The 27,996-nt window shown below is 46.0% G+C and overlaps 1 protein-coding gene and 1 long non-coding RNA gene across 21 annotated transcripts in view; one reads left to right on the forward strand and one right to left on the reverse strand.

Moving 5' to 3' along the window:
- SGSM2 (small G protein signaling modulator 2) overlaps positions 1-21,043 on the forward strand; it is a 61,624-nt gene extending 40,581 nt beyond the window's left edge. For 2 of the 7 annotated variants that reach the window (XM_072882293.1, XM_072882301.1), the window contains exons 10-24: positions 1-164; positions 720-849; positions 2,286-2,420; positions 5,849-5,999; positions 6,560-6,624; positions 7,078-7,223; positions 7,680-7,808; positions 11,782-11,964; positions 13,086-13,490; positions 14,184-14,308; positions 15,281-15,363; positions 15,841-15,950; positions 17,270-17,366; positions 18,640-18,807; positions 20,212-21,043. In XM_072882293.1, coding sequence (XP_072738394.1) covers positions 1-164; positions 720-849; positions 2,286-2,420; positions 5,849-5,999; positions 6,560-6,624; positions 7,078-7,223; positions 7,680-7,808; positions 11,782-11,964; positions 13,086-13,490; positions 14,184-14,308; positions 15,281-15,363; positions 15,841-15,950; positions 17,270-17,366; positions 18,640-18,807; positions 20,212-20,300 — 2,180 coding nt within the window. In that variant the 3' untranslated portion in view covers positions 20,301-21,043. The remainder of the gene's footprint in view (positions 165-719; positions 850-2,285; positions 2,421-5,848; positions 6,000-6,559; positions 6,625-7,077; positions 7,224-7,679; positions 7,809-11,781; positions 11,965-13,085; positions 13,491-14,183; positions 14,309-15,280; positions 15,364-15,840; positions 15,951-17,269; positions 17,367-18,639; positions 18,808-20,211) is intronic. The other 5 variants (XM_072882296.1, XM_072882295.1, XM_072882294.1 and 2 more) reach the window with 5 other exon arrangements.
- Positions 151-27,600, reverse strand: LOC140660912 (uncharacterized). Of its 14 annotated transcripts, none has more exons than XR_012045531.1 (12): positions 27,259-27,599; positions 27,004-27,042; positions 23,950-24,204; positions 23,732-23,813; positions 23,190-23,286; positions 21,034-21,503; positions 20,630-20,766; positions 19,318-19,991; positions 16,742-16,926; positions 15,972-16,076; positions 2,005-13,483; positions 151-269 (listed from the first exon to the last, which is right to left on the reverse strand). It is a non-coding gene; the product is annotated as an uncharacterized lncRNA (long non-coding RNA). The 14 variants fall into 14 exon arrangements; XR_012045525.1 differs by having other exon boundaries at positions 26,984-27,042; XR_012045527.1 differs by having other exon boundaries at positions 23,732-23,844; positions 26,984-27,042.
- Positions 27,601-27,996: the final 396 nt, after the last annotated feature.

The raw sequence follows: 27,996 nt of genomic DNA on the forward strand, positions 1-27,996 counted from the left end.
CAGAAAGCAGATGGACATTAGTCTTGGTGAGTCAGGATGGAACTCAGAGGCCTCCGCTGCACTTCCCCCAAGGAGGTCACCTCCTCGCGTTTCTTTCCTGTCTGGAAAATGGTCTTCTGCCTCGTGGTCAGCTGGAACCTCCACTTTGGTCCCAACAGGGCAAGGTACTGCCTTTTCTGATGAGCTGCTTGTAGTAGGTAGGGCTGATCTTAATGTCTTTGTTCAACCAGCATCCTGCTCCACAGAGTCTGGACATTGATTTCCAGCTGCTTTATAGTAAAGTGGGAGGCAAAATAACTCCATTTAGTTCAATTTGATTCTTATATAGATAGTCTATAAAAATTGTTCATACCTTCATTAGCCCACTGAGCAATGAACTGGAATCTGCTACTGTATCAAAATATGAACCCAAACGATAGGGACCGAGACTCAAATGGACAGGGACATACTTGCTGTCAGAGGCTTGGACTATTGAAGAAGCTGGTGCCCAATTCCCATGGATTACAAGAAAAAGCTGTGTTTTAAGTACACAGAAAAGTTGTGTTAAGTACCCCTAAACCACCTGCTATATATGATTCTACTGTTGTTTTCTCCCTCACCTCCTCCCAACGTTGAAAGTGCATTTTTAAGATTTAAGATTGCAAATGTCTGAAGTACTTAGTTTGTTGTGCTCTGTCAGTCATTCACAGCTGAATGTATGGAATCATTCTTTTCTCTAGGGTAAGGTATTTCCAAAGCTTCGAAAACGGAACAGCAACAAATCAGTGGACCTAGAGGAAATGCCAGCTGAAGACGCTTCTACAGACTATGTGTTCAGAATTATCTATCCAGGACACAAGCATGATAACAGTAAGTGCCTTTGTTCTGCTTTGTTAAAAAAACAAAACAAAACAAAAAAACCAAAAACCTAAGAAAACCTGGAAGTAATATCCTGGGAAGTAACTGAAGGTAACAGACAAGTCAGGTTTGTGTGGGGGAAAAAAAACCCTATCACAAAATTTCATTGTGTGATAATTGTGATCAACAGGTACAGCTTACTGTAGGTTTCCTTAATGCAGTGAAACTTGTTATCTTAGTGGAAATGGAGTCAAGGTGAGGAATCTTATTTATATTTACTCTGTGTTTTGCAGAGGAAGTTTTCAAAATACTCCCCTGGGCTTGCAAACTGAGACTAAAAGCAAAAAGATTGCTTGACTAGCCAAGAGCAGTTTTGCTCCTGAAATGAGGATATTTTTATTGGCCACACTGCTTGCTCATAATGTTGTTATTAGGAAAAAAAAAACCCAAACAAACATAAACTCAACTCTTAAAGTACCCCAAGAACTCCCTGAGCTAAGTTTTCCTGGCTTGGAAGCAAGAACTTAACAATGGATAAATAAAGGCCCTTCCAAGGAAACTAAATGAATTCCCAAGCACCAAACCACCTCATGTCATCAGTGAATACAAATTCCTTACATGCAAGAAGGCATTTGAGCTAGTTCTCAAACAGCATGTTCGGTTTTATTCCCCTTGGCAAAGAAGCAAGAATTTCCCAGGAAGATCAGACCCTAAAGTTTACAAGGGATTTGGATTTACTGCTCATATTGGGACTTAGTGCAGCTGAAAAAGCAGAAATCTCAACTGAACCCTCCTTACCCCAGGGGACTGAACCACGATGGTGGCCATGCTTTATTAGGGCTTCTGGATTTTCACAGGTAAGTTCATGCACACACCAGCAAAAGCATGTTCTGCCTTTGCCTGAATCAAGGGGACTGCAGATTCTGTGGGCACATTCAGCACAGACCTGCCTGTTGAGTGCAAGACAGAGCGAGCTGGCTCCTGCCTCGGGCTTCCTTAGGAGGAGGCCTGTACCATGCATGTTTGCAGTGCCAGAGCTGGGGAGCAGAATGTTTCCTGTCCAGATGCATCTGGCACAGGTTTCAGAGTGGAAAAGAGGCCACAGCATTGATAAGGGCATGGTGAAGGAGAGAAGCTAGTTGGAGTTTTGCTAAAAAGCATACTCACCTACTGCAGGCTGGCATTGGGACCTTTCTCTATTGCCATGATGTGATGTGTGTGCTCTGGGAACACAGCCTGTGCACAATCAAAAGCTGGCCTGTGTTTGGTGGAGCATGCTTTTTTTTCTGTAAGAAACTCATTTTTCATGCCCATTTACAGGAGCTTATGCCTTCAAGAAGAGGGCAGGATTCAAGTCCTTTGTCTTTGCTGAACATGTCCTTTTAAGCTTTCCCGCAGAATCGAGTTCTCTCTTCTTATGCTCCTCTTTCACTATTTTCTTTGAGCAGTAACTATTAACTACCACCACTTAGCTGCCAGCCGCTCTGCCTCTGTTGACGATGATGAGGAGGAGGAAGATAAGCTACACGCAATGCTATCAATGATCTGCTCTCGGAACCTCACAGCTCCTAATAGGATGAAAGGTTTTTATCCTCCTCCCCCTGTGTCCCAGAGCTCTATTGCAGCTCGTTCCACTGATGCATACAACAGTGTTGGCATTATTACAAGGAAAAACATTTCACTCACCATGAAATCTAGAGATTAAGTTGCCTGTGCAGAGAGGCTGGGAATATGCTCACAGCCTATGGGAAGTGGAAACAACAGCATCTTCCCTTTCCTTTGAGCATGTGTGCTGCTGAACAGACAAACCTTCTCTCCTTCCGGAGGCTCCCTGCCTCACCTTCGTAAAAGCTGGATCCTAGAGCATGTTCTCGCACAAGAAGGAGGGAGTACAACAGGTCTTTGTATTCTCCCTCCGTGAGTTAGTCGTGTACAGCGTAACAGACTGGGGAGGGCAGCCTTGTATAGGGAGGATCAGAGGTGAACCATTACAGCAATAGTAGCGGTGTGCTGGGCAGAGTCAGCAATGGAGCGTGCCTGTGTAGCAGAATAGGGCAGAAGTGTAGTGAGTTACAGTTTCAGCCCAGGGATGGTTCAAGTACGCATGCTCCCACACTTTGGATACTGCTGTAAGGTAGCAGCAGTGTGCAGAGAAGATCGTGTGGAGATGCAATACCTTTCTGTGGTCAGGTGCTTTCATTCCATTTCTTGCATTCATAGGCTAGGTGGGTTTCAGATGATCAGCTGCAAGACTCTCCACCCTCCAAAAATCTGTCATCTAGTTCTTTTCCTAAAGCAATTCGTAATATGTATTAAGTTGCTGTTCCCAAGAAGTGTATGTATTGGCAAGCGTTCAGGATCTAGTAGTGTAGTTCTGGAGACTGAGAAGTCCTCGCTTTCTCAGAGGAGGAAGCTGAATGGTGTACAAAATAATCCATTCTCCAGGCCAAAGCCCTCCTGCACAGCTTGGATTCTAAGGCTTGCAGTTGTTCAGAAGACAGGCAGGTGTTGTCGAGGCCTCTCCGCTAGTTCATGTGAAATCTCTCCCCCTCTAGGCTTACCAGTTACTGCACAGCTTCAATACCACCAGCCTTTTGGCCTTGATACCTCTTGAGCGCATGTGCCAAACCCGGCATGCTCCTGTTATAATCAAAACAACAGCCTCCGCCTCTACCTGATAACTGGAGTGTATCAGCAAGAACAGAATCTTCTCTGTTACCAGGCTGTAAAGTAGCTGTCAAAAGTTTGACATCTGCAGAGGAAGTAGGAAGGAGAGCAAATGCTTACAGGTTTGGCTCTTGTCTATATTTTTCATTTGTTACGTTAGCATGAACATGCTTTTTCTGGTATTTGTTTCCTAAGACAAACTCAGTGCATCTTGACTCCAGATAAGACACTGTACCCTTAAATAGCAGAGCAATGATTTTTGGTTCCAAATGGATGTTAGCCCTGGTCTGGTGGGACTGACTGTAGGAGATGATAATTGCCCTGCATCTCCATATAGTGCTTAAGTTCTGTTTAGATAGGATATGAACATGTGTTCAAGGAGATCCTCCTCATTTCTTGTAGGCTCCACTTATCCCAAGGTAGTAGCCCCTAGAAACTGATAAAGTCCAGCGAAAGTTAATAAAGAGTTCTTGGAAGATGTACGGAAAGAAACTCCAAAAATACAGTGTTCCCCTTGAAAAAAGATACTATTTCAGGAAGTTTCTGTGTGTCTTGACTGATCATGTCTGGATAGCAGTGGTAACAGAAAGGAAGAAGGTCTAATGCTGCCACATACACGTGTTAAGAGGCTAACACTGTGATGTAAAGCATAAGAAACACGATTTAGTCCTCAGTCAGGTGATGGAAATTTTAAGTTATCCCACTAGAACGGCTGTCAGATACCCGCTTTTGCTTATTTAATCTTGAAGGTAATGGCAGAGTTAGGAATACGCCTGCTGTTTGAGTAGCGATTCTTGCTGCACTAGGTTGGATTGGCTGTTGTCTCTCCAGCAGCATCCCTTTTAAATAATGACAACACTGTTGTAGCAGGTTTGCTAGCCATTTGCTTTTACATTTTGCAACATGCTCGACTTTTGCATGTAGCTGAAGTTACAGATAACACCACTACAATTAAAGATGCTGTTCACTCTAATTCTTCACTAATTCAGGTACCTTTCATCTGAATCTTTAGGTTCTGTGGGGTTCTTTCCTTGTTTCTCTAAAAAATAAAATAAAAAATTAAAACTGAAAAACCCACTTTTCTTGTCTGTAGAGGGGAGGCAAAAAATAATGATCTAAAAATGTTTGTCCAATGGTTTTTATTTGAACCCAATAAGAAGCTGCAATAAATACTGGGTCATTCAGCTCCTTCCTGAAGAATTAAGGTGAAGAGCATTTTTGCATCACACTTTGTTTTGTGAAATGAAATACACGTGACTGCTTCCGCATGAGCCTGTGCTTTTTCTGTTAACAAATGTTTTTACTCTACTCCTTCCTCACCTATGCCCACTTTCTAATAGGCACTACTAAAATGCTTTATGCTACCTTGATTTAAAATGCATGAGATGGTTTGGAACTGCCCCTACCACCACCCAACAAATGTATGTTTTAAAAGCACGGCCCAGGGGACTGGATTTTGCTTACAAATGTTAATATAGTGACATACAGTATTATGGCATTTGCCTTAATTTTAATCATGGGTGAGCTGAAAGGCCAGTTATTTATTATAAAACAAAAAACCCACGAGCTCGAATGCCAGCTGGGAAGGTTGAAGAGCTGAAGCCAAGCTTTCTGAAGGCAACTGGTGATTTTTTTGGGGTTGCCTTCCTGAATCTGGTTAAAAAGGCAAATAGATTTGGTGGAGCAGAGATAACTCAAGAAGCTGCACTGTACTGTTGGATCACATTTTCCTGCAGAGTATCCTACTTTTATAAACATAGTGTTGACATGAGTAGGACTTGAACTATCCTTCTGCGCTAAATATTTTAGGATCTGGATCTGAGGGGGAAGGAAGCATCTTCTGAAAATAACTGAATCAGTTTGTCTTAATTTCTTTTATGCTCAAACTTTCACCCTAGCTGGACTAGCAGTTACATGGCTGATTCCAGGAACTGCAAAATGAAATTCTGAGACCTAAATTAAATAGAAGGTCAGGTTAGATGATCTCTTCTGGCCATGAATAACATTACCATAGCCTTACGCAAGACCCAGTTTAGTTGTTACTGCAGCACCCTTTTCTCTGTTCTCTTGAAACACGAACTGGGATGTGCATGGGCAAGAAAGGGGGAAATGGTGAAGGGTTTTGACTTCATGGGAAGTGACCGTGCACAGCATGCAGCTGGCTTAGATGTGCCGAGAGCAGTATTTCTTGAGGTCACTAGGATGGTGCTCTCCCCTTTTTGGAATCAAGGTTCAGAGCCTGCTGAGAAGTAAAGCATGAAGTCATCAGGACGCACAGAAGAAAGAGGGGGAAAGAAGAAAGAAGGTTGATGGCCTGCTGTTTTGTTTGTTTTTTTTTCCCTAGACACCAGTGAAATGATAGAGATGCAAGGCTTTGGGGCAAACTTGCTTTCATGGCAGCTGGAGCACTGCAGCCAAGGCTCCTCATGTGTCTCCTGTTCAACGGGCAGCTCTCCCTACGATATACCCAACTGTTGCAACTGCATCCATGATAGGTAAGCAAGTCGTGCAGAGAGCCTACCTGGGAGACTTTGTGCATGCCGCAGTTAAAAGCCGGAAGGTTTTATTGGCTGCAGCACCAGAGACAGAGAGTAACAATTTTCAAGTAGTTTCTAACATGAAAAGATGGAGTTATAGAGCAAGAAATTTAGTTTATTAAAACTAACGTATTAAACTACTCTCAAGTCACATTTTGATAGAAAAATTGCATCTAATTCTTTTGTCTAGTTTAATATAACTCAGCTCTGGAAGCATTTTCTGTAACAAGTCATTAATAATTACAAGGAAGGGCAACAATTCATCTAATTTGACAAGGACCTTTACAATGCACCTGCAGCAGCTGTAGGTAGATGTGCCAGGTGAATCTGTTTGGGGCCAAAATGCTGGTGGGGAAAATGCTTTAAAAAGTGTAATTTATCATTATTGTTTTCCTTTAGCTAAGTAAATCTTGGTGCAGAGGAAGAACTGCTATGTGTAGGTCATAGGGATCAGCATAAAATTCATTATGATCTCTGGCCTCATGACCTGTCATGTTCCTGTTAATGTGTCTCCACAGAACTCCATTAAAGATGTTGTGTGAAAGCATGAAGAGGCAAATAGTTTCCAGAGCCTTTTATGGATGTAAGTGAAGCTTCTTATATCCAGCCCTTGTGGTACCCATATGCTTATCTAAAAAACATGTGATGTTTGTTTTAGAAAGCAGTCCAACCCCAAATTTATTGTTGTGAGTCAGATCACCTCAGGGCAGTAGGGTGGACGTGACTCAAGTATCATAGCTTCGTAATTCCATTATTTGTGGGTTTTGCATATAGCAATGGGCAAACTGATGCTTAGTGAAGACAGAATGTAGTTTTACATTGCAGTGTAATACTCGGATTTTACTAGTGTGTGTAAGACTGATTTAATCTTTGGCTCTGTCGCAATTCTTCATTCTTACACAGTACAATGCGAGTTTAGCTCATATAGGATTATTAGCGGCAGGTTTAAAATATCACAGCTTCATCTTCAGAAAGGGGCTGCTGACCTTAGGTAGATTGCTCATTTATAGAAGTTTATCTCCCGTCCCAACCACAGGGCTTGCCTACTGCCGCCATTTGTCAACAGTGCGAACGCATCTGTCTGCCCTCGTGAACCACACGATTATCCCACCTGACAAACCATCCAGTGCTGCAGGCGGCCTGACTAAAGAGGTTTGGAGCAAGTATCAGAAGGACAAGAAGGTAAGTAACAAATACCTTTATGATCACTAATTAAACTAGTTCCCATACACTGCTGCGTTGAGCATGGTATCCCTTAGAACTGACCCCAGGAAGTATTAACAGTGTTTTCTAGTCTTCGCAGGATCACTCCTCTTTCTAGTGAGAGTGAGTCAATTCTTAAAATCTCTTTTATTCTTTGCATCTCTGATGATGGCAAAGGTATCAATTAACATCAAAGCAACTGATCTCATCACTCCTCTAGTCTCTTAAAAGTTAGATTATTTTCACGGGAGGATGACAACTTACATTAGACTGGATTTGAGCTACGGCCCTAAAGGCATGCATCAAGTTGCAAAATTTATTTAGTGCCGTGCATGCATTTCACTGTCTTTATACTTGGTATTAAGTGTATATGAGCATGCCTGAGAAAAATAAAGATGTATTACCTTCAATACCTCTTTCTCCTGACTGCTGTAGAATTACAAGGAACTGGAGTTACTAAGAAGAGTTTACTACGGTGGGGTACAGCATGAGATTCGAAAGGAAGTATGGCCATTCTTGTTAGGTCACTATAAATTCGGCATGGCCAAAAAGGAAATGGACCAGGTAAGCACAGCTTTCCAGGGATTTGAATTATGTTTGCAGAGCAGGTTTTGTTTTCTGAATAGCAAGTGTTAGTCTTTATTATTGTTTTAATATTCCTAAGGGAAGAATGCTACTGAAAACATGAGTGACACGTGTTAGTAGAGGGATTATGGTATCATGCTATCATGTCTGAAAACCACTAAAAGGGAGTTCTCTATTGAAGTCAGGAAACCTGCATTCAGCCTCTGCCTCTGACATGCACTTGCCCCAAGCAAATCCTGTTTTCACAAATTTGTCACTTATAAAATAGGGAGACATTGATATTTGGATAGTAATTTGAGGCATCCCTCTTTTATATGGTGTGTTGGCTGAGTTATACTTCAAAATGCTTCTTGAAATAACTACTTTATCTACATGATCCTGCAACTGCATGTGTGGAATTGTGTTGGAGCTGTGAACAGTCCAGATGTACCTTCTGAAGTGCACTTGAAGTTACTGTCTAGAGGCTAAAAATACCCAGAGGAAGGTTTGATTTTTATGTTTGTTATGCTTTTGCTAGACTTAAATAAGATGTGCCTCTAAGACACAAGGTGCAATTTCAGATGAGACATTATTCCTCTTAATATCTCCCATGCTGCTCCTAATATTGATCAGTGAGTAATTGCTTAGGTTATGTCACAGCCTTATTTTGCAGTCTGAAACTTGGCATTAAGTATAAAGTTTCCATTAATGAAACCGCAATTTGCCCATCTCTTAGTTACATTAGCTCCCTTTGCGAATCTGTTTATAGCAATACCAACTTTTTACTTTGCTGAGTGCTTTCATTTGTTGTAATTACTGGGCAAGCGCCTTGATAATAAACCAGGCTGGTAACAAACAGATAGAGCCAGGCAAAATGGCAGACAGTCATGCCTTCACTCAGCGATGCTTACTGAACAGCAACTGGACGCGGTCCTAAGCCAGAGTGCTGAGAAAAATACAGCAATACTCCAGTTCCCTACTCCTGTATGCTTTCCCTAAGCGTCTGCTAGGCTACGCCAGCCTTTATATCCAATGTAGCTGCCGTTATGAATGCTGTGTGGCATTTTTATTGCTGTACTGAGGCAAAGCTAACGTATTACCCTCGGGTGATGCATAATAGGCTCAGGTTTGTACCACAATGCAGCTGTAGAGTTGATCATGTGCAGAGCAAGAATTGAGATGTAGGCCTACTGTGGTGAGCGGTTGGGTCGTGCCACCACTAGCGTGAAGGTCTCCTCAGTCCGTGGGCTCGTATGTAGTGGGAGCGCCAGTCTGCCGTTACAAGCCCCAGCGCTGTGCTAGTCTTAGTCCTTGACTGTTGAGGAAAGGGACGTTCTCCTTCGCAGAGCCACAGGACTTTAGTAGGACACTGCCCTGTGGGTAAGGTCTGGATTTGTATGTTGGTAAAACACTGCTTTTAACTGACGTTAAGAATCGCCCAAATGTTTGCTGAACTGTCTAGAACAGTAATGAGGTTTGCCCTGGAATATAATTAACACATTAATCTGCTTTTCTGTTAGTGTTATTACCAGGGAGGCAGCACTCCTGCAGTAGCTGATCCTGTTCTGGATTAAATGGATAAGGAGTGGTTTATATATCAAAACATTTGGCATCTGCTAACTCCCAATTATTTTATATTCCAAGGGATAGGTTATATCCCTCTGAGCACCTGCAGATCAGAAGGGCAGCCTGACCTAGAGCCTTGCAATGGAAAAATTAGCTATCTTGCCAACAGCGGGCACTTTATAAGCAGCATTCTTCTTACTAAAAATTGCTACAGCAATTTGACTGGTTCTTCCTCACACTGATCTTTATAAACCAGTTCTGAACAGGGATGGAGAAATATACCCCTTAACTGTTTAAACTGGGTCACAAGCCAGATTCTTCACCCTGAATCCAGTCGCCTTTGTAGGTATTTATATTTAGGTTTTCCAGCTATAGCATGTACATCAAGAATGTTGCGCTGAGCACTGCTGAGCCCAATTCCTGCCTTCCCAGGACATCGGCATTGGAAGAAGACGACGTACTTCAGAAACCGCTGAGGGCAGTAAGTCCTGCTGGTTGCCTCATCTGAAGGCTGGGCAAACTGCCTCAGAAGAGAAGCAAATCCAGATATCCAGCCAGGCTGATACATTGCCGTAGTCCTGCTGCAAAGTACGTCTGTTCTACAAGGGGACTTGTTCAATCACCCCTGCTTTTGCATACAGCACAAGCTGAAAAAAGAAGTCCTTCTAGAGCACCACGTGGACTGGTTCCTTAACTCTCACTGTCTTGGTGAAAAAGGGAGGGCCCTTCCAAACGCTTCTATGAATTTGGTTCAGAGCTTCAGCAGCAGTGATCTGGCTGAATTGCAGCACTTCCAGATGCAGTGTGAATTTATTACATTTGCCTTTGGTGCTCCACTCGTTATTCTTTTTCTTTGTTTTTTTTTTTTTTTAACTCAAATTTTCAAGAAATACAGGATATTGAAGGTTTCTTGCATAGATTGCATTTTGCTGCCTCTGTTCTCCACAGGTATATGAACCATCAGATTTATGATCCATGTGTAGAAATAGAAGGTATGTCTGGAACTGAAAAGAGGACCCAGATACTTAGCTTTTAGAGTGGGAGATCTGGAGCCACAACTCATGGATTCTAGCCCCAGCTTCAAAGGGCACACACATGTATACAGCTAGAACATAAGAGATTTGGCAAGAAGAGATAAATACTTGAGTCCATTTGTACGATAGGAATTACAGTAAATTCATAAAGATATGTTGCAAGCTATAAAAGATCTGATCTGCAGAATGCAAGGAATATTTTTCCCTGACACAGGGGTGCTCCAAACCTTATCTGGAATCCTAATGAGTTACTCAACACCAGTAGTAAATAACAGTAATAACCGACTCCTCAAGGAAATGTGCTGTTGGAGTCTAAAGCTTACCATTGAATGTAGGAGTCTATTAAGTGAATGACATGAAAACAGTCATAACACTTGCACGTATAGGAAACTTATTGTGTCCTTAACTGAAGTCATTGCGGGTGATTTATCATCTGTGCCTTCTGATGATATTTTTGCAGTCATCCATCAGCATCTGGGGCGCTCCCAAACATGGCTGTCCTCCAGCCTTCCACTAACTGCTGTATTTTATGATTTATGACTCGACAGCTACCTCAAGTGACAAATAGCCTGCAGCTCTTAGCATGAATGCTCTGGTAGCAGCTCCAGCCAGCAGAGTCTGGAGCCTGAAGCCAACTCACAATTGTGGTTTCTCTTCAGCTCTTGACAAGTGACAGAGTAGTAAAATTACTACATGTCCCTTAATAGCTCAAGGCGGGTTTCTGTGTCTGTCTTTCAACAGAGGAAGCCAGCAGTGGCAAAAATCTGTTTTATTACTATGGGAACCAGAGTGGTTGGGTCTGGCCATGCGCAGTGCAGCCACAAGACTGGGCTGTGTGAGCTGGGATTTCTACTGTTCAGGAGTCTCTTCCAGCATCTAAGTGTACAGGCTGATGTCTATGAACCTGTGACCTGGAATTCATTGCAAGGGCCGTGTTAGATTTGGAATAGAGAAGGAGTTAGGAAGGAGGTGTAATGAAATTAGGAATAATGCAGTTAGAGGCAGCAATTGCTCCGTCAGATTGCATCTGACTTCTGTGTGAGGTTTCACGTGAAAGCCAGTGACATCTTTTGTTCTTTCCTGAACAGTGTCGAAGCGCTGTTGATAGAGTATACGCATGCTTATATGAATCTTTTCTGGCATCTACAGTGATAGTTTATTCCCTGCAGTAAATACACAACATCTTACTGCTCCAGTCATTGTGCTTTCTGGTCACACTGATGTGTGCTCTAGCAAGAGGGCTTCAGGATCCTTCAGGCTTTTGGTTTGAGACATTACACGTGCTTTAGACCTCTCCCTCCTGGCTTCCGCTCATCGTTAATGCTATCTTTCAAGGAGGACCAGCATTTCAGGATCTGTCTGTCTGTCTGCAGGTGGATGAAGACATTGCTCTCCGGTATCAGAAGGTCATGGCTGAGTGGAAAGCCTGTGAGGTCATTGTAAAGCAGCGAGAGAAAGAATCGCATTCTGCCACGCTGGCAAAGTTTTCATCGGGCAGCAGCATTGACAGCCATGTCCAGCGACTGATTCACAGGGACTCCACCATCAGCAACGATGTAGGTACTCCCTTCCCATTCACCCATATGGTGCAGGCAGCGCCGGAGGCTTGGCGTTTGCAGAGGAACGGCCCAGGGAAGCAGAGACTTAGGTTAGCACAGCTCCATCAGTCTGGAGCTACTTGAATCCTGTACAGCATTTGAAGCTGTACTGCCTCCATAATAGAGCTAAGAGCAGGTCTGCATTTTGGGTAGTCTATAGCTGTTCTTAAGCAGGACCTCCCTAAGGGGCTTTAAGGTTCACCGGCTATAGAAGATCCTTCTCTCAGTAGAGGACTAGTGTTCTAGATCTCTTACTTGCAGGTCCTTTATTCAAATCCAGCACAGAGCAAAAGATCGCTACTATTAAAGCATATTTTTGATTCTGTCATGTCCCTGATTGACAGGTTGGCTGTGATTTTATTTTGGGAGAGGGGACCTTTGTCAATCTAAGGTAAGACACTAAGCAGTAGAAAGGCAGACTGAATTAACCCCTCGGTAACTTCAATAACCGAGAAGGAGGTTTCTTGTCACATTGTTGGACAGGAGAGCTGGCATGTGTGTGCCAAAAGTGTCTCTGGGCATCCATTACTTATGCAGACTTCAAACAGTTAGCTAACTAATTTCAGTAAGGCAAGAGAGAAGAGAACTTGAAATAGTTCAACAAACAGTTTTTTAGCAAGAGAAGAGGTAAAGTGTTTGCATGGTGAAAAGAATTTGAAGGCCAGTCTTGACTTCAAACAGCAGTAGCTGAACTGGATTGTCGGAGGCCTGAGGCGTGTTGGTCTTCTTCAAAGATATGTTGCAATGACCAGATGTTTTTAGTGTTGGTGTTGCAGGTAGGGAAGCTTCACTGCTTTCCAAGGTATTTCTAATTGAAGATTATGAAACATCATCATAGGAAACAGATATGAGATCATAAATTGGTATTGTTTTTAGACTTACAGTCTCAGTATAAAGACTGAGTGAGGAGCTCTCAACTGTTTGCACGCAGGGGAGCTCTATTAATCAGTGATCTTGTTCACTGAAGTAATGTAGTCATTTCTCTCTCGTGGCTGGAGGTTTGTTTGCTACACTAATGTTTCTTGCTCCTCTATTCTCCCCTGCTTTATCCCAATCTTCTCTCCCCTGCCCACCCCCAGGTCTTTATATCCGTAGATGAAACAGACTCAGCGGAGCGGGACTCAAGAGGTCAGGACGACCCCGCTTTCACTGTGGTGTCTGCCGACACGCCAGCAGCAGTAGCTGCCGTAGAGCAACAGTCCGTGGAGTTTGACTCCCCCGACTCCGGGCTGCCATCCTCGAGGAACTACTCTGTGGCCTCAGGCATCCTGTCCAGTATCGACGACGGACAGAGCGTCTCCTTCGAAGATGGGGCTGAAGAAGAAGCTAGCACTGACTTGGAAAGGACTGATCCAGACATACCACGTATGCAGAAAGCCAAGTCAGTTGTACTGCAGTCTCAGGATTCTGTATCAGAAGAGCAGCTGTGTTCCCAGGTGGATTATTTAATGGACGTTGCTTCTGTCTGCGCTGCATCCTACACAGTAGGTCAAAACATAAGTATCATCATCTCTCGGCACAGCGTCGCTTTTCTAGCAAAGACTTGTACTTTTTCAGATAGGATTTAATGAGAGACAATCCCAAACTAGAACTACAGGTGGTGGGATGATAACTGAGGACTTTTGCATCCAAATCTTTTCATCTGGATTTTGAGCTAGATTGGAAATAAGACAGCAAGAAAAAATTGGGTCTTTTTTTGAGTGGGAGGGCAAGGAAAAGAATGTGGTACAGTTCTGGCAGCTAAACATTTCTGGGGCCTGGGGGGAGGTGTGGGGGTGTGGACGACACACCACTTGTAAGAGTTCAGTGTCATTTAATTCAAGCTAACAGTCACATTTAATCAAATTGAACCACAACCTAAATCTAGATTCAAGACTCCACCATCTCTATTAGGGTTGCTGTCAACAGATCAGCAGTTGAGTTTTTGCCTCCCTCTCTCTGCTGAAGTTGTTCAACTGGAAATAACCCTTTGGAAAGAGGACAGGCTTGGAACATTTACCAGTGAAAGTGTATGCATTTTACCTGGGATTTTTAACAGTAATTGAGTATTTCGATGCTCTCGTATGCCCAAAGTATAATTGTACTATTTCTGGTTTGTTGATTCTCAGAGCGAATCTGCGCCAAGTCCCGGGAATGCTCTAAACTCAGCAGATCTAACTAAAACTTTTCTCTTCTAGATAGAGTTATTGGACACTGTTGCCTTAAATTTGCACAGAATTGATAAAGATGTCCAGAGATGTGATCGGAATTACTGGTATTTTACTGCCGATAACCTGGAGAAACTCCGAAATGTCATGTGCAGGTAATACAGCTTGTAAACTGAACTACTTTTCACATTTCTGTCATAATTCATAAACTATAACAATATGAAAATAATAGTCTGTACAAGAATTCTCCCTGATTAACTTAAAACTTGCAAGAAGGAGAAACAGGTAGGATGGTAGGTTAGAGAACATGGGTATGACAGGTGGTCCAAATCTGGAATGCAGGCTTGAGAAGATTCTCTTTCTACCTCGAGAGACACACTTAAAGCAGAAAGTGTCATAGACTTTAACACTTGGAGAAGATACCAAGATTCCACCTAGGGAAAAAAAGAAAACAGCCAAAAAACACCAGGTACCTTTTAAAAATCTGGGCTTTTTTCCACAGACTGTTATGCTTTTGTTAGCTGTTTTTTCACAAACTATTGATATGGTAAGGTATGGCCCTCTCCATCCAAGCAGAAAACAATACAGGGCTGTGAAATACTCTGGAATGTGAAGTGTCAAAAAGTTCTGAGACACACACATTCAACAGCTGCTGAAGATTTGATCTCACATCGTCAAATTAAGACTTCAGCACAATTTTTTGCTTTTGAGGAACAGGAAGAGAAAAGTTTGGTATTAGGTAATTCATCCTGTAAGTAGACAATTGATCACATTCTTTCACCCTTTCACAACACATTAAGAGCCCACAGCAAGAGTCATACTACAAGAGATATTCCTGTCTCACATGCTGCTCTGTCCTCATCGTGGATTGTTTATAAAGCCTTTAGGACTTTTCCTGAAAAAAACCCAGCAGAAATACTAATCATTTTATACCAGTGTGTTGGAAGATTTGAATTGTTGTAGTAGTTCCCTGGACTTCTAGCTTTATCTTTTACAGCACTCTAGAACAAGACACTTAAAAGCTTCCAAAAGGAGTTGTATTTTAGGTGTAAGACAAATTTTTGAGGCCACCACGCAGGAAGAGGATTTTTAATCCTATTATCTCTTGTGTTTTCTTCTTTCTGCAGTTATGTTTGGGAGCACCTAGAAGTTGGTTATGTTCAAGGCATGTGTGACCTCCTGGCTCCTTTGATGGTTATACTTGACAATGGTAGGAAGGGTTTTCTTTTGGAACACGTTGGTATCTTTAGGCAGGTCTTTCTTTAGAAATGCTGTTTCAAAAGTTGTATGCATTAACCAGGGCTAGCTCACCAGGAAAATCAAGCCTGCAGCTCTTGATTTGTATTTTCTCTACATGTGGCTGTTGTTGAAACGGCTAACATCAGTATCTTGGGGATTCTCTGTTCACTCACTGACTCCACATTAAATTTTACTAAAATTTCAAAGCAGCTGTGTTCCTGCAGTTGCTGAAACTGAAAACTCAACTGCAAGCTGGGTTCTTTTGAAACAGAACTAGTAAAAATGGTCCAGAGTCAGGTACTGTCTTCTGGTTCATCTAAATACTGGTGATGGGATTGGGGAACAGCAAAGGGGAAAACCCTGTTTTTCCCTTGTCCTGCAGTACGTTATTGTGGTTCAAGGAAGTCACACAGTTAGCAACACTGAGCGTTCTGCATTCTATCTGCAGATCAACTGGCTTACAGCTGCTTCAGCCACCTGATGAAGAGGATGAGCCAGAACTTCCCCAACGGAGGTGCTATGGACACACACTTTGCCAACATGCGGTCCCTAATCCAAGTGAGTCTTTTTGAATCTTACTTGAAAGAAGATGAGGTTGTGGCAGAGGCTCGGAACTAGCTTGATGCCATGGCGAAGGGCAGGAACTCTGGTGACTGGGGTTCCTAGTCATCTGGTGCTTCAGAGCTGGGGAGGATAAGAATTGTTTTATGCAGCCCCAAACTGATTTCCTGCTTCGCAGGGGACAGCATTTGCTGTCACAATGAAGGGTGTGTGTCAGAGCAGGTAAGTCGTCTTAACTTGACAAACAAAACAAACCCCCCAAACTTCTGCCTCCAGTACATCCGCTACACAGTGTAATGACTCCCACTTATGGCTCAGCCCAGCTCCAGCTGAAGTCAGTGAGAAATAGCAGTAAGATCCAGTCTTCGCTGCTTTTTGGAAGAGAAAACACTGATATTTGTGGCACAAACTTAATTTCTTACAGGTTTAAATAGACCATAGTTATATTTGTATTCACACAGGATGCTTGCTGAATGGGGTTTTTTTGGATGGATTTAAGGCCTAGACATTCCACTCCAGAAAGCACCAGGCACCTGAGCAAGATTAGCGTAAAGAAGAGTGAGAACATCAGGATAAGCCATTATTTGGTTTGATAGGTGGCACGTTAAAAAGCAATGAAAATAGAGGTCAGTCAGCAAAGAAGATGGCCAGCACAGCAAATGCACGCAGCACACAAACATATGGCTGCAGTGTTTCTGTGGAGTAGCAAGACTGTCAGAGGATGCCACCCTGCTTATCCAGCAGCTCTTCGGATGACATCTGTGAGGAATGACTATAGATGTACTTACACATTTAAGACATCTATCAGACATGTGGCAAGTAGTTGTTCAGTTCCAGAGAGCTCAGATGTTGCAGTGTGGAGCTGTGCCACTGCTCATCAGAATTACAAACTTGCAATGAAAAAAGTCTCTCTTCCTTCTTTTCTCCGGGTAAATGGATTTCACTCTTTGCACCCCAGCTCCTGCCTTACAACCTGAGAGTAGAGTTGGGTGGAAAGATGAAAATTTGCCATTTGTTGAAAATCAGTGGGATCTGTAACTTGCTGCTTGGACCTTTAAAATGACAGTGCAGATTGGCCGTTGGCACCTCCTACCTGCAGAGCAGTAACTCTTCACCTCAGCAGTCTGTGTCAGGGCCCCCACCTCACAGGCGTTTTGCAAACATAGTAAAAAGACAGATCTGTGCGAAGCAGCTGCTGCTGACTAACCACAGGATCAGGTGATAAAGAGCAGCATGGGAGTCTTAACCAGCCCCCAACACCTTTGATCGTGGCTACTTTCAGGCAAGATACTCACAGCTGATGTTCTGCATTTTAGATTCTAGACTCGGAGCTTTTTGAATTGATGCACCAGAACGGAGATTACACTCACTTTTACTTCTGCTATCGCTGGTTCCTGCTTGACTTTAAAAGAGGTAATAATGTTCTATGCCTATAGTTTAAAGTTGTGCAAAACTGCGAACAGCTCTGTGTTTTGGTCTAAATGTCTGGATGGTGAGTAGCAGCTAGGCTCACGAGAGAGTTTGTAGCTAGGAAAGCTAATGCAACTCTCAGAGATGAACTAGCACTGCAGTGAAGTCAGAGCTTAGAAAGGAGTGCTGTAAATTCCTGATAATGTGGTTGGAGCCAAGTTTCTGCTCAGTGCAAATGCCTGTTTGCTCAAGAAGGTGATCCCAAGTTGATGACGCTCCTTTGTGAGCTTTAATACCTCCTTTCTAATCCATTTGATAACAAGGAGCAGCTCAGCAATAGCTCAGGAGCTGTTGTGCTTTGCTGAATGAGGTACTTTATATACTGTGGGAGCACCCCAGGATCTCGGGATCCCTGCACAAGCACACCCACTCACCCACACCCACTCTAAGAGAAGCAGTTGCTTGTACTCATTGGGTACAGTGTTGCTGAAGAGAAACCCATCTTGCTGTCAGGCAAGTCAGTCGCTCTTTTGAGTTATAGATTGATCTGCGAGAATCAAAAGAAGGCATCCCTCTCAAATACCCTAAAGCACAAAGGTGATAGAGGGAGATGATACACCTCCTTCAGCTATTTATTATGAGCAACTACCTGACAGTGAGGGGAGAGGAATTGTGACGCTTAACTGAATAGTAAATCCTCTACCTACTCCTTCACAGAGAATTGCCTGTCCCCCACATCCCAATCCCCTGGACCTCACTGTCAGACTGGGCAGAAGGTGAGCCTATATGGTTCAAGAAGACAAAGCTTCCACGGGCCGTATCCGAATTACGGCATGTGTAGACCTAGCTTACCCACATCCGCTATACAATTAATTGTTGCCGATTAAAAATAGCAGAGCTTTTGCTCTGAGAGGTTCACTGCAAAGCCAAGGAGGCCCTGGGCGTGCATTCAGATTTGCAGCCTGTCAGGTAGCCCTACCTAGAACAAATGGGCCTTCCTGCGCTGCTATCACATGGTTACTGCAGTTTGGGCATCTTCCTGGGGTTGAGTCTGCACCACCACTCCTACATTCTTTCTTAATTTTCCTTCAAACCCAATTCTGTTGCCATACTTGCACAAGTAAGTGACGGGTTGGCTGGAGGAGAGGGGGAGAGGAAAAGGAGGAGTCATCAAGTACTATTCATGTCTGCGTAAGGCCTGTAAGACGTTAGTTAGGGAGGGGGACATGGTCAATTTGAATAATCAGATGCTCTTGTAATGTTTATTCCCATTCAGAATTGTTGTACGAGGATGTATTTACAGTGTGGGAAGTTATTTGGGCAGCAAAGCACATCTCTTCAGAACATTTTGTCCTTTTCATTGCCTTAGCACTTGTGGAAGTTTATCGAGAGATTATCCGTGATAACAACATGGACTTCACTGATATCATCAAGTTTTTTAATGGTAAGAGACTTTTTTAAGAGAGCCATTTTGATAAAAAGCAAGTAACGAGAGTTTGCTCCTTCTCCTCACTCAGACTGTCTGCAGTTGTGCAGTGTTCTTGCTGTCATGACAAGCCCCTGGTCATTTTAAGCTCTGAATCTCTTACCCCTTCACGTAAGTGAAGAGCCCAGATTTTCCCATGCTTCCTGAAGATCTGACTTGGCACACACTAACAACAGTGTTTTAACAGCTACGTGGACCGCAGAAGATGGTAGCTATTTCAGTGCCAGTGATAATTTTGACCACAAAGCAAGCTTCAGAATTTCTGCTAAAAAGATCTGCCACAGTGACTCTGCCCTGGGTTTAATGGGAGGTGCTAAAATGTTGCTTAATTTTTTGCAAAAGTCCCTCGCAGGTTTTGAGAATGCCAGAGTCATTTCCGTTTACAGGGCTTGACCCTGCTGAGGCTGAAACATAGAAGCAACTGTTCATGCAAAACATCCCAAACGGCTCCCATGGTTGATTGCTTACCGTAGTGGTCCGTAGATGCTAGCCAACATGTACTGCCAGAGCAAAGAGTATTCTGCCAAAGCAAGCTGGGTCTCTTCCTGGCTGCAGAATGCAAGTTAGTCCTAAACAAGTGCTCCTCGTTAGGATATTTTAAGAGGTTTGGAAACAGTTTTGTGTAATCACAGTAATTTACTAAACTATCAATGCTGTGGCTTTCAGCCATCTGTTGCAGAAGCCCCCAATTTTGTTTTGGTTTTGCCTCAGCCACTCTTATTCCAAAGCTGTACATTAATGCTTCTCTCAAAAAAAAAAAACCCCACCAAAACAAAAAAAACCCAAACAAAAAAACCCCCAGCGCTTGCCTAAGCTGAATGAAACGTTTATTGTGGAACTGAGGATTTGGGTCTGTCGAGAGCTACTTTCTGATCTGACTTCAAGCTGCAGAGTGCGGCTGTCTGTATGTGGAACTACGTGGGCACGTCGCTCCATGTACATGAAGCCCTTCTTAACTGTATTTATCACTTGCATCCCAGTCGCTCCAGCAGACGCCCCTGCCTGGAGAGGTATCTTTTGATCAAGTTGAGTTCAGCTTTACGTATCTGAGATCCCGGGAGGGCTGTTCACAGGCACGTGGGGGTGCAGACCACATTCCTGGTCTGGGGTCGCAGGGCACTGGGATTTCTGCAACAAGAGAACTGACACCAGAAGGATTAGATCTTGATGCCAGGACCTACAGCACTAAGGGATTCATCCACTTATTCTATCTTTAATTCTACCAACCTAACCCCCTGCAATGCTTCTGGATTGCTGCTAATGTTACAATAGTTTATTAATGTAGCATTAGCATTAATTTCAATGCTAGGGCAGAAAAGTTCCTGCCGCTGACAGTTAAGAATGTTTGTCTGTGTCTTTTAGAAATGGCAGAGCATCATAATGCCGAGGAAATTCTGAGGATAGCAAGAGACCTTGTCTACAAAGTGCAAACACTGATTGAAAATAAGTGATAATGAACAGACTGTCGTTGTGGGCCTCGTTGTGAGCTATCGGATGGAGCATTTCTTGCACTGTAACTTCAAAATGTGTTTTAATTGCATCTTCCATGTAATGTAATAAATATCTAAGAGATTTGTAACAGACTTTTAAAAACAGAACTTTTCCTTCGCCAGATAAGGTTTGTGTTTGATAGTCCTTGTTACACTCACTTTGTATTTCTAGACAAAATCTTTTTGCATTCTCTTATTTCCCCCTCTAGAAGACCGTCTATCTACATATTTGAGATATTAAAAAGGGGGGATTTGACATACTAGAACATTTATATTTTGACTTACTGCACCTTTAAAGCGTGGATGCACGTTGTGTGCTCTGCCAGAACCTTCCATGGAGGTAAGGCCAGATCCAGCACTCACTCAAGGGTTGCAAGCGTTGAAGTGGGTCCTTGGAAGAGAACGTTGGTGGACTCAGTGTTTATGCCTTGAACATGGAAGAGAATGCGCATGAGCTCCTGTTGCTAAAACATTTGGGTTTGTATTTAGCAGAGTATTTAGCAGCAATTAAAGTAAATAAGGTTACCAGCTGGGAGAATGGCCTTAAACTAAATAACATGGTTAATATGAGCAGTGAAGATCTGGCAACATTAGCTAAAAACATCAGTTAGCCTTTGCTGACTAGCGCATGCTATTGAGTCTTCATGGCCTACACATGCCACAGACGTGCCTTCATTTTACTTTGCAAACTTACTCTGCAAATACTCCCAGATGACAAGACCTGCCTGACGTAGTTCAGGCCAACACAAGTTTAGCACACAGAAACAGGTTCCCTGCTCATGTTAGCAGCTCCCACGCTCTTTGCGTCTGTGCAGAGTGCCATGAAGTTCAGCTCCTATGTTCCAGAGCAGACACAGCAGAGCCTCGCCTCCTCCAGATTACTCACTGCACACGACTCGCCTCCTCTTCCCCGCTCTGCAGAGCTTTCTGGGAGGACTTTCCTTGGGATCCTGCGAACACAAACCAGGCGCTTGCCTACTCAAGCAGGTATCGGCGCTTGCCAGATGAAGCAGTCAAAATTGTTGCGCGGGATCCGATCCACTTTGCTGCCAGCACCATGCTGGTTTGTAGAGCTGTCCATGCGCCCCGTGGAAGTTCTGTGCCACTTCGTTTCCTGCTTGGCTGCACGCTTTAAGTAGCAGCATACGTTTCGCCCCATCCTACCTAGAGAGCAGAGGTGACTGACGGTTAGCTGGGCTTCTGCCCTGGAGCTGCAGACAGGTCTGCTGCTGTCCTGGCACTTCATCACACTGTATAAAATGATCACGTGTACTCTACCTATTTTCCCAGGGTGCGTGTTGTTTCTGAGTAAAAGCGTATCTGCGTCAGCGAGAGGGAAGGAGGGGGCAGGTTTTTGCTAATGGGCTTAGCCGCAGATTTCATGGATACTCGTGACCTGTGCTCCTAGAAAACCTAGGGACTTAGTTTAAGGACTTCAAGTATTCCAAAGTATTCCACCCTTTGCCGTTAGAACCTCAGTGATTTGAAAAAAAAAAAGACTTTGAATCTGAATTTTTGTGTTTCTGCTTTTTGTTTTTATCCTTCAGAGCAGACAGGGTTACACAGCTGCGTTTCCACTGAACCTTGTAGAGAAAACAACTCTGCTTTTCGTAGAATCACAGAATGGTTTGGGTTGGAAGGGACCTTTAAAGGTCAGCTAGTCCGACCCTCCTGCAGTGAGCAGGGACATCTTCAAGTAGATCAGGCTGCTCAGAGAAGTTTACATGAATTAGATCAGCTCACATGAGCTTTTAAAATCAGATTTTAGCAAAAAGGGGTGTAGAGAATAAAATTATTCTGTTGGAAGATTCACATACTGATAGGAGGTATTTGCTTCAGTAACTTTGGTCTTGTTATTACCCGAGCAGTGGCCACTCTTGCTCTTTGCGCTAGGCGAGTGCTGCCTTGGGGTCCTCACGAGCCTGAGCATTGCTTCTACAACAAAAAGGTAGATTTGGGTCTAGAAAGACCGTCTGTGCTTAGATCTTTCTTTATGATTGCAGTAAACTAAAAATGGTAAATAATAGTCTGAAAAGGGAAAAAATGGATACAAAGTCCTTAGCTTAATAGCCAAGCCCTCCCTTAAAATGGTCTCTCAAAATTTGAGGGGAGGATAAAAGAAAAACCAAACCAAAAGTCCCCCATCGCTGGTGTCGCCAGATGCCTCCAGGGATGAGCCTGTTGTTCTCTGGGCTCACGAGCATCACGGTCACGAAACAGAAGGGAGAACAGATGAGCCCACTCGGTTCTGAGAAAGGTGCTGCGGAGGAGGCTGTTGGGAAGGAAACCCCCTTTCTGCGCATACCAGTGCTAAAATAGCAACAGTGGGAGTTACAGAAGGAAAAAGTCATGATAAGCTCTGCTGCCCGCCCCCGCACGTCCAAGAGCTAGGGTGTGCGCAGGACTAGGAGCCAAGAAGTTGTACTGCAGGCATGCTCGCAGCCTGATCTCATCCTTATTTATAGCTGTGTGTCCAGCTGTTTTATAGGCCAGTGCATGGTTGCTGAAAGGTCTCAAAAGCGCTTCAGTTTGTGTGTCTGTTTGCTCACTTGAAAAGCGAAATAGTATTTTTTAAAAAATTGATAAGAGTGAGAAAACCCTCCAACTCACAGAGCCTGAGGAAGTGATGTAAAAAATAAAACTGCACTATTTTTCTTTGGTATGTTGGGAATGTACTATACAACTCTGTTTAAAAAAAAACCAAACCTCTGCAAACTTTGTTGTATTTGTTATAACATTCTGTCTAATTGTATTTTATGAATATTGTGTATTGACTTATTTTTGTTGGGAGGAGACTGTTCTCTTTATTGCTCAATTATTTATGTTTAAATGTAACATATGAATAAATACTTATCGTCAAGGCATTCTGTGGAGCTCTTTGGAAGCGATTTCTCTCCCTCCAAGGTTATTTCAGAGACAGAACAGGGAGTCCTAAGGACAGGGCTGTCTAGGAAGAGAGTGCGATATGTAATTAACATTTCTATGACGAGCATGCATGGGCTATTCTACCAAGCTGTATTTTTAAAGTAAGTAGGTCATCACCAAATGGACTCCTCATGTCCCTTAGATGACTTTAAGGGTAGATTTAAGTTACACGCAGTCGTGCCTAAGGGCACCTATCGTCACAGGCCGAGCCTGTTGCCAGTTCAGCCCTGGGGAAGGAGTGGGAGCAGAAGCAGGCCTATGACACGTGTTAAAAAATAAAAGTTTCATCCTGCAATTTTAGGCCTGATCGTGCTGCAGCTAGCATTAAATCTAGCCGAGCTGTTGGGCTTCCAGGAGAGATGAGATCCTCCTCCATCACTCCCGGTCCCCCCTTCAAACCTCTTAATCCTCTGGCTGCTTCTGTTCTGTAGCAGGGACGCTCCCTTTTTCAGAACTCGCCATCTTACCTGCTGGTTGGTTTGCTGCTGGCAGGTTTTGCAGCCATTTTCCAGGTTTTTAGGCTGGAAAGCTCTGCCCAGAGCTGGGTCCCTGGGGGATAATGGAGCATGTCACCATTCTACTGTAAAAACACCCAACAAATGCCTCTCTGTACTGGGGTAGGTGCAGCCACCCCTCAGCCATTGCTTGTGACTGTTACAGCTGTTAATCGTTTATTTATCCTTACAGAGGAGGATAAGCCCTTTATGAAGTGTATCCAATGACACGTTGGCTTCAATAATCTTCCAGTGCTGCTGTGTCCTCTGCTTCATCTTGTTTGGGTCTTGGGGTGGGCAGGGAGAGCTGGTTCCTACAGCTGGGATGGCACATTGGCTTTCTTTTCTACAGGACCTTCTCTGTTATTACACCACGCACGCTCCCCAGCATTCTCTTCAAATTCTCAGAAACTCTCAGACAATTGTCCCCCAAAGGTGCAGAGTCCCTGCAGCAACAGGAATTTATTTCAGCAAGATGCAGCATCCCAATGACGTTTCATCACCTTGAAAGTCTCACTGCTACCGACTGCAGAAGAAAGCCAAACCAAAAGAAATCCCCCCCGTTCCCTGCCCCTTTCCTGTAACCCGGAGCCAGTGCTGGCAGCCTGACCAGGTTTCAGCTGCTTTCTCCGCTCTACCGCTGCTTTTGCCAAACACAGCAACTTTGGCCCTCACAGTTTAGTGACACATATTGCAGTATTCTGTTAATTAGTCCAAGGCCTGCCTTCCCTTTTCAGAAGCTCTGTCTCACCTAGAAATACTTCTCAGTTTCCCAAATAATTAAAAAACCAAACTAAAACCAAAAAGCCAACCCCATGCAAGCACACGAACAGCGCTGGGTTTGGTAGGCAATGCTTCACCCTTCCTGAGCTTTGACCCAGGCTTCCTAAAGCCCTGCCTCTGTAGTGCCAGCACTCGCCTCATTTTTTGCCTTGCTCTTCCTTCTGGATATCCCCTAACTGCGGCGAGTCACACGAGAGCCCTCCCTGGCCGTGGCAGCCCACCGCTCCGCGGCCTCGGTGGCTGCCCGGCGCACCGGGCAGGGGACAGCCTGTGCGGGCAGCTGCCACCAGATGTGGCTGTCAGCCCGGGGACAGCGGGGGGCTGGCTGCAGCCCCATCCTCTGTGTCGCTGTATGAAGGAGTTCCCCCACTCCCCCAGAAATGGCTCAAAAAGAGCCATCTGAGACAGCTGGCATTTTGGGGGTGGGTGGGGTACGTTCAAGGGCATCGTGGCAATTTTTGCCTCACGAATCTTTCCGGCTCTGAACTCTGCCCTTTGAATGCCCCGGTGCCTTTCACCCCCTCAGACAACGGGCTTGATCTGGCTCCTGACAGCAGCCTGGCACATCACCGTGCCCGAGCACGTCTGCAGAAACACACGGACAAACGCTACAAGCCCCAGCCAAGCCCTTTTGCAGTCAACATTTCCCCACCACATCTTACTCTTTTTTGAAATTTCTGGATGTAAGAAAGCCAGCTATGAACTGTGCAGCAACGACCCAGCGGAGCGCTTTGCCTTGCCTAACAGGTTGGTATTAGCATGTGCGCACACACGCGCTCCAGGCTTGATTTATTTTTTTTGTTTGGGTTTTTTTTTGGATGCATGCTTGGACTCACCATTTGCTACAATGCAGCAACACTTTTAACAACCTTACCAGACCTGCAACAATTACTATTTTTTTTTCTTTTCTCCTGCCAAGACACAGGTTCTGCCACTTTGCAACTTAACGGCCACGTTGTACTTCCCCCACGCAACAGTCACAGTAAATGCGCTCTCGTCTCAGCCTGAAAAGTGCGGCCTTAATCCATTCATCCAAGTTTGCTAAAGCCTATAGCAGCTTATCGGCTGTTACGTGGTACGACCGGCAACCTCTGATGGGGGTAGAGAAGCCAAAATAACCCTTGAGGAACGCAGAGAGCTGACAATTCCCCTCTACGGTGCCTCTGCCCAGGCGTCCTGCAACTGGGCAAGCTGGCCCACCAGCTCCTTCCCTGGGCACCGTGTGCCCGGTGCCACCGAGGCAGCACCGGCTCGTCCAGCTGAGCAGGCACCGGCACTAGCAGAGCTTCAGCCCCCTGCTTTTGCTCTTTCGGCCTAACAAGACATTTGTTTCCCTTCTCAGAACACGGTTTATTCAGATCCACCGTACAGTTTGACTAGAGGCCAGACTATAAACGCTCGGATGAACGGTCTCTTGCATGTCGAGGGCGGACAGGCCATTTCCATACCAGTGACGGCGAGTCACTGCACTGCCTGGGCTACTGGATGGCGTCTGACGGACCAGACCCGCGGCAGGCACCTCCCGGGCCGGGCCGGGCAGGGCAGGGCAGGGCAGGGCCGGGCCGGGCCGGGCAGGGCAGGGCCGGGCAGGGCCGGGCCGGGCAGGGCCGGGCAGGGCCGGGCAGGGCAGGGCCGGGCCGGGCAGGGCCGGGCAGGGCAGGGCCGGGCAGGGCCGGGCAGGGCCGGCCGGCACCCGCGCAGCAACGCTTCGGCCACAGGAATCGCAGCCTTTGGAACTCGCGTTGGCCGAACCTAAGAGAGCTGGGGAGAGCCGGGGGCTCTGCGCGAGGAAACCGACGATAAAATCGTTAAAAACTGCAGCAGCAGCAGCGCCGCAAATCGCTGCAAAACGGGGCCGTGCCTCAGCGCGAAGCCGGACACCGGGTGGAGCGAAACAGCCCAGGGTCCCCTCCCGGTGCAGCCGCGGCGGCTCTGAGGCGCTCACCAGCTGCCCGCCTCCGCTGAGCCCCCCCGAGCTCCCCCCGAGTCCCCCCCCGAGCCCCCGGAGCCCCCGCCGCGGCCGGGGACGCCTCCGGCTCCCGCACCCCCGGGCGGCGGGACCAGGCCGGGCCCGGTGCGGAGGCCGCCCCCGCCCTCACCGGCTCGGCTGAGAGGCCCCGGCCCCTCAGCTCCGCGGCAGGGCGGGCAGAAGCGGCCGCAGGGCCCTCCCCCCGTCCCCCCGTCCCCCCGTCCCCCCGGGCGGTGGCGGGGCCGCCGCTCCGGCCGCCCTTGCCCGGCGGTCCCAGCCGCCGGCCCCGCCACGGCCCAGCCGGTCTGGCGGGCGGCTCCGGGGCAGCCGCGGGCCGGGCTCCCCGCGCGGCCCAGCCGAGCGCGCTGCGGCCGCCCCGGCCCCGCGGGCCCCGCCAGGCCCCCCCCGTGCGCAGAAGCCCTGGTGCCGCCAACGCTGCCGCGAGGGCTTGGCTCGGCCGCGCCCCGGCTTACCGGGCTCCGCGTCCACGTACCGGAGGCAAGGAAACCGGGAAAAGGCAAGACCTCATCATCTGCAGGAGAGAGCGGTTAGACCCGAGTTAGGCGAGGGAGGTTCGGCCGGGCTGCATCTGCGATTCTTATCTGGCGGGCGTGGGCCCCGCACGCCCCTCTCCCCGAGCACACCCACGCAGAGGAAGGACGCCCCGACGCGGGGCCGGGGCCGGGGCCGCGGCCGCGGCCGGGGCCGGACAGGGCAGCCCCGTGCCCTCGGCGGGCAGGAGCCTCACCTGATGGCCGCGGTCCCTGCGCTGCGCTGCCGGGCCCCAAGGCCGGCGGCGGGACCGGGCGGGACGCCCCAGCCGGCCCTGCGGCACCCGCAGCGGGAGGGCAGGCGGCCGGGGTGGGTGGGCTCCAGCGGGGCTCTGGCCCGAGTCCTCCCGGCTGGGTGGAGAGAAGGGCCGGTTACGGGGCACCGTCTTCCGAGCTGTCACAGGTTCCGGAGGCTGGAAAGCGCTCGCTTTTCCCCCGGCGCGGCACTGCCGGGTGCGGACACGCACACGGCGGAGCTCCGGGCCTGGTGTGGGAGAGGTCCAGACCCGCGGATCGGTAACACCCGTCTGGAGGGGCAGCCCTGGCTACGTACGGAGAGAAAGCATTGCCCTTATAATTGGAAAATCAGGAAGAAAGCGAAATATCTGCATGCAAAGCACAAGGAGGAAAATGCAGAATCCTTTTCAGATTTCAGTGCATGTTTATTTCAGTTTTATATTTATTTCAGGCAAGTGCTTATTACATGGATATTATTCATGTTGGATACCTAAATTCTGGAGCATGAAGAGCCGGTATAGTACAGCTGGATAGTAAAAATACAATATGTACAAAATTAGTTGTTTTTTCACATAGCAGATGTATCCAAACACATAAAAATCTTTACAGTCTAGGTTTCTCAATATTCAGTATTTCAATAAATTGGTAACACAGTGACACGTCCTCACTGTAAACAAAGACTGCATTTGCCCAGTGTG

Source organism: Ciconia boyciana, chromosome 17, assembly GCF_034638445.1.
Source record: "Ciconia boyciana chromosome 17, ASM3463844v1, whole genome shotgun sequence".
Taxonomy (NCBI): domain Eukaryota; kingdom Metazoa; phylum Chordata; class Aves; order Ciconiiformes; family Ciconiidae; genus Ciconia; species Ciconia boyciana.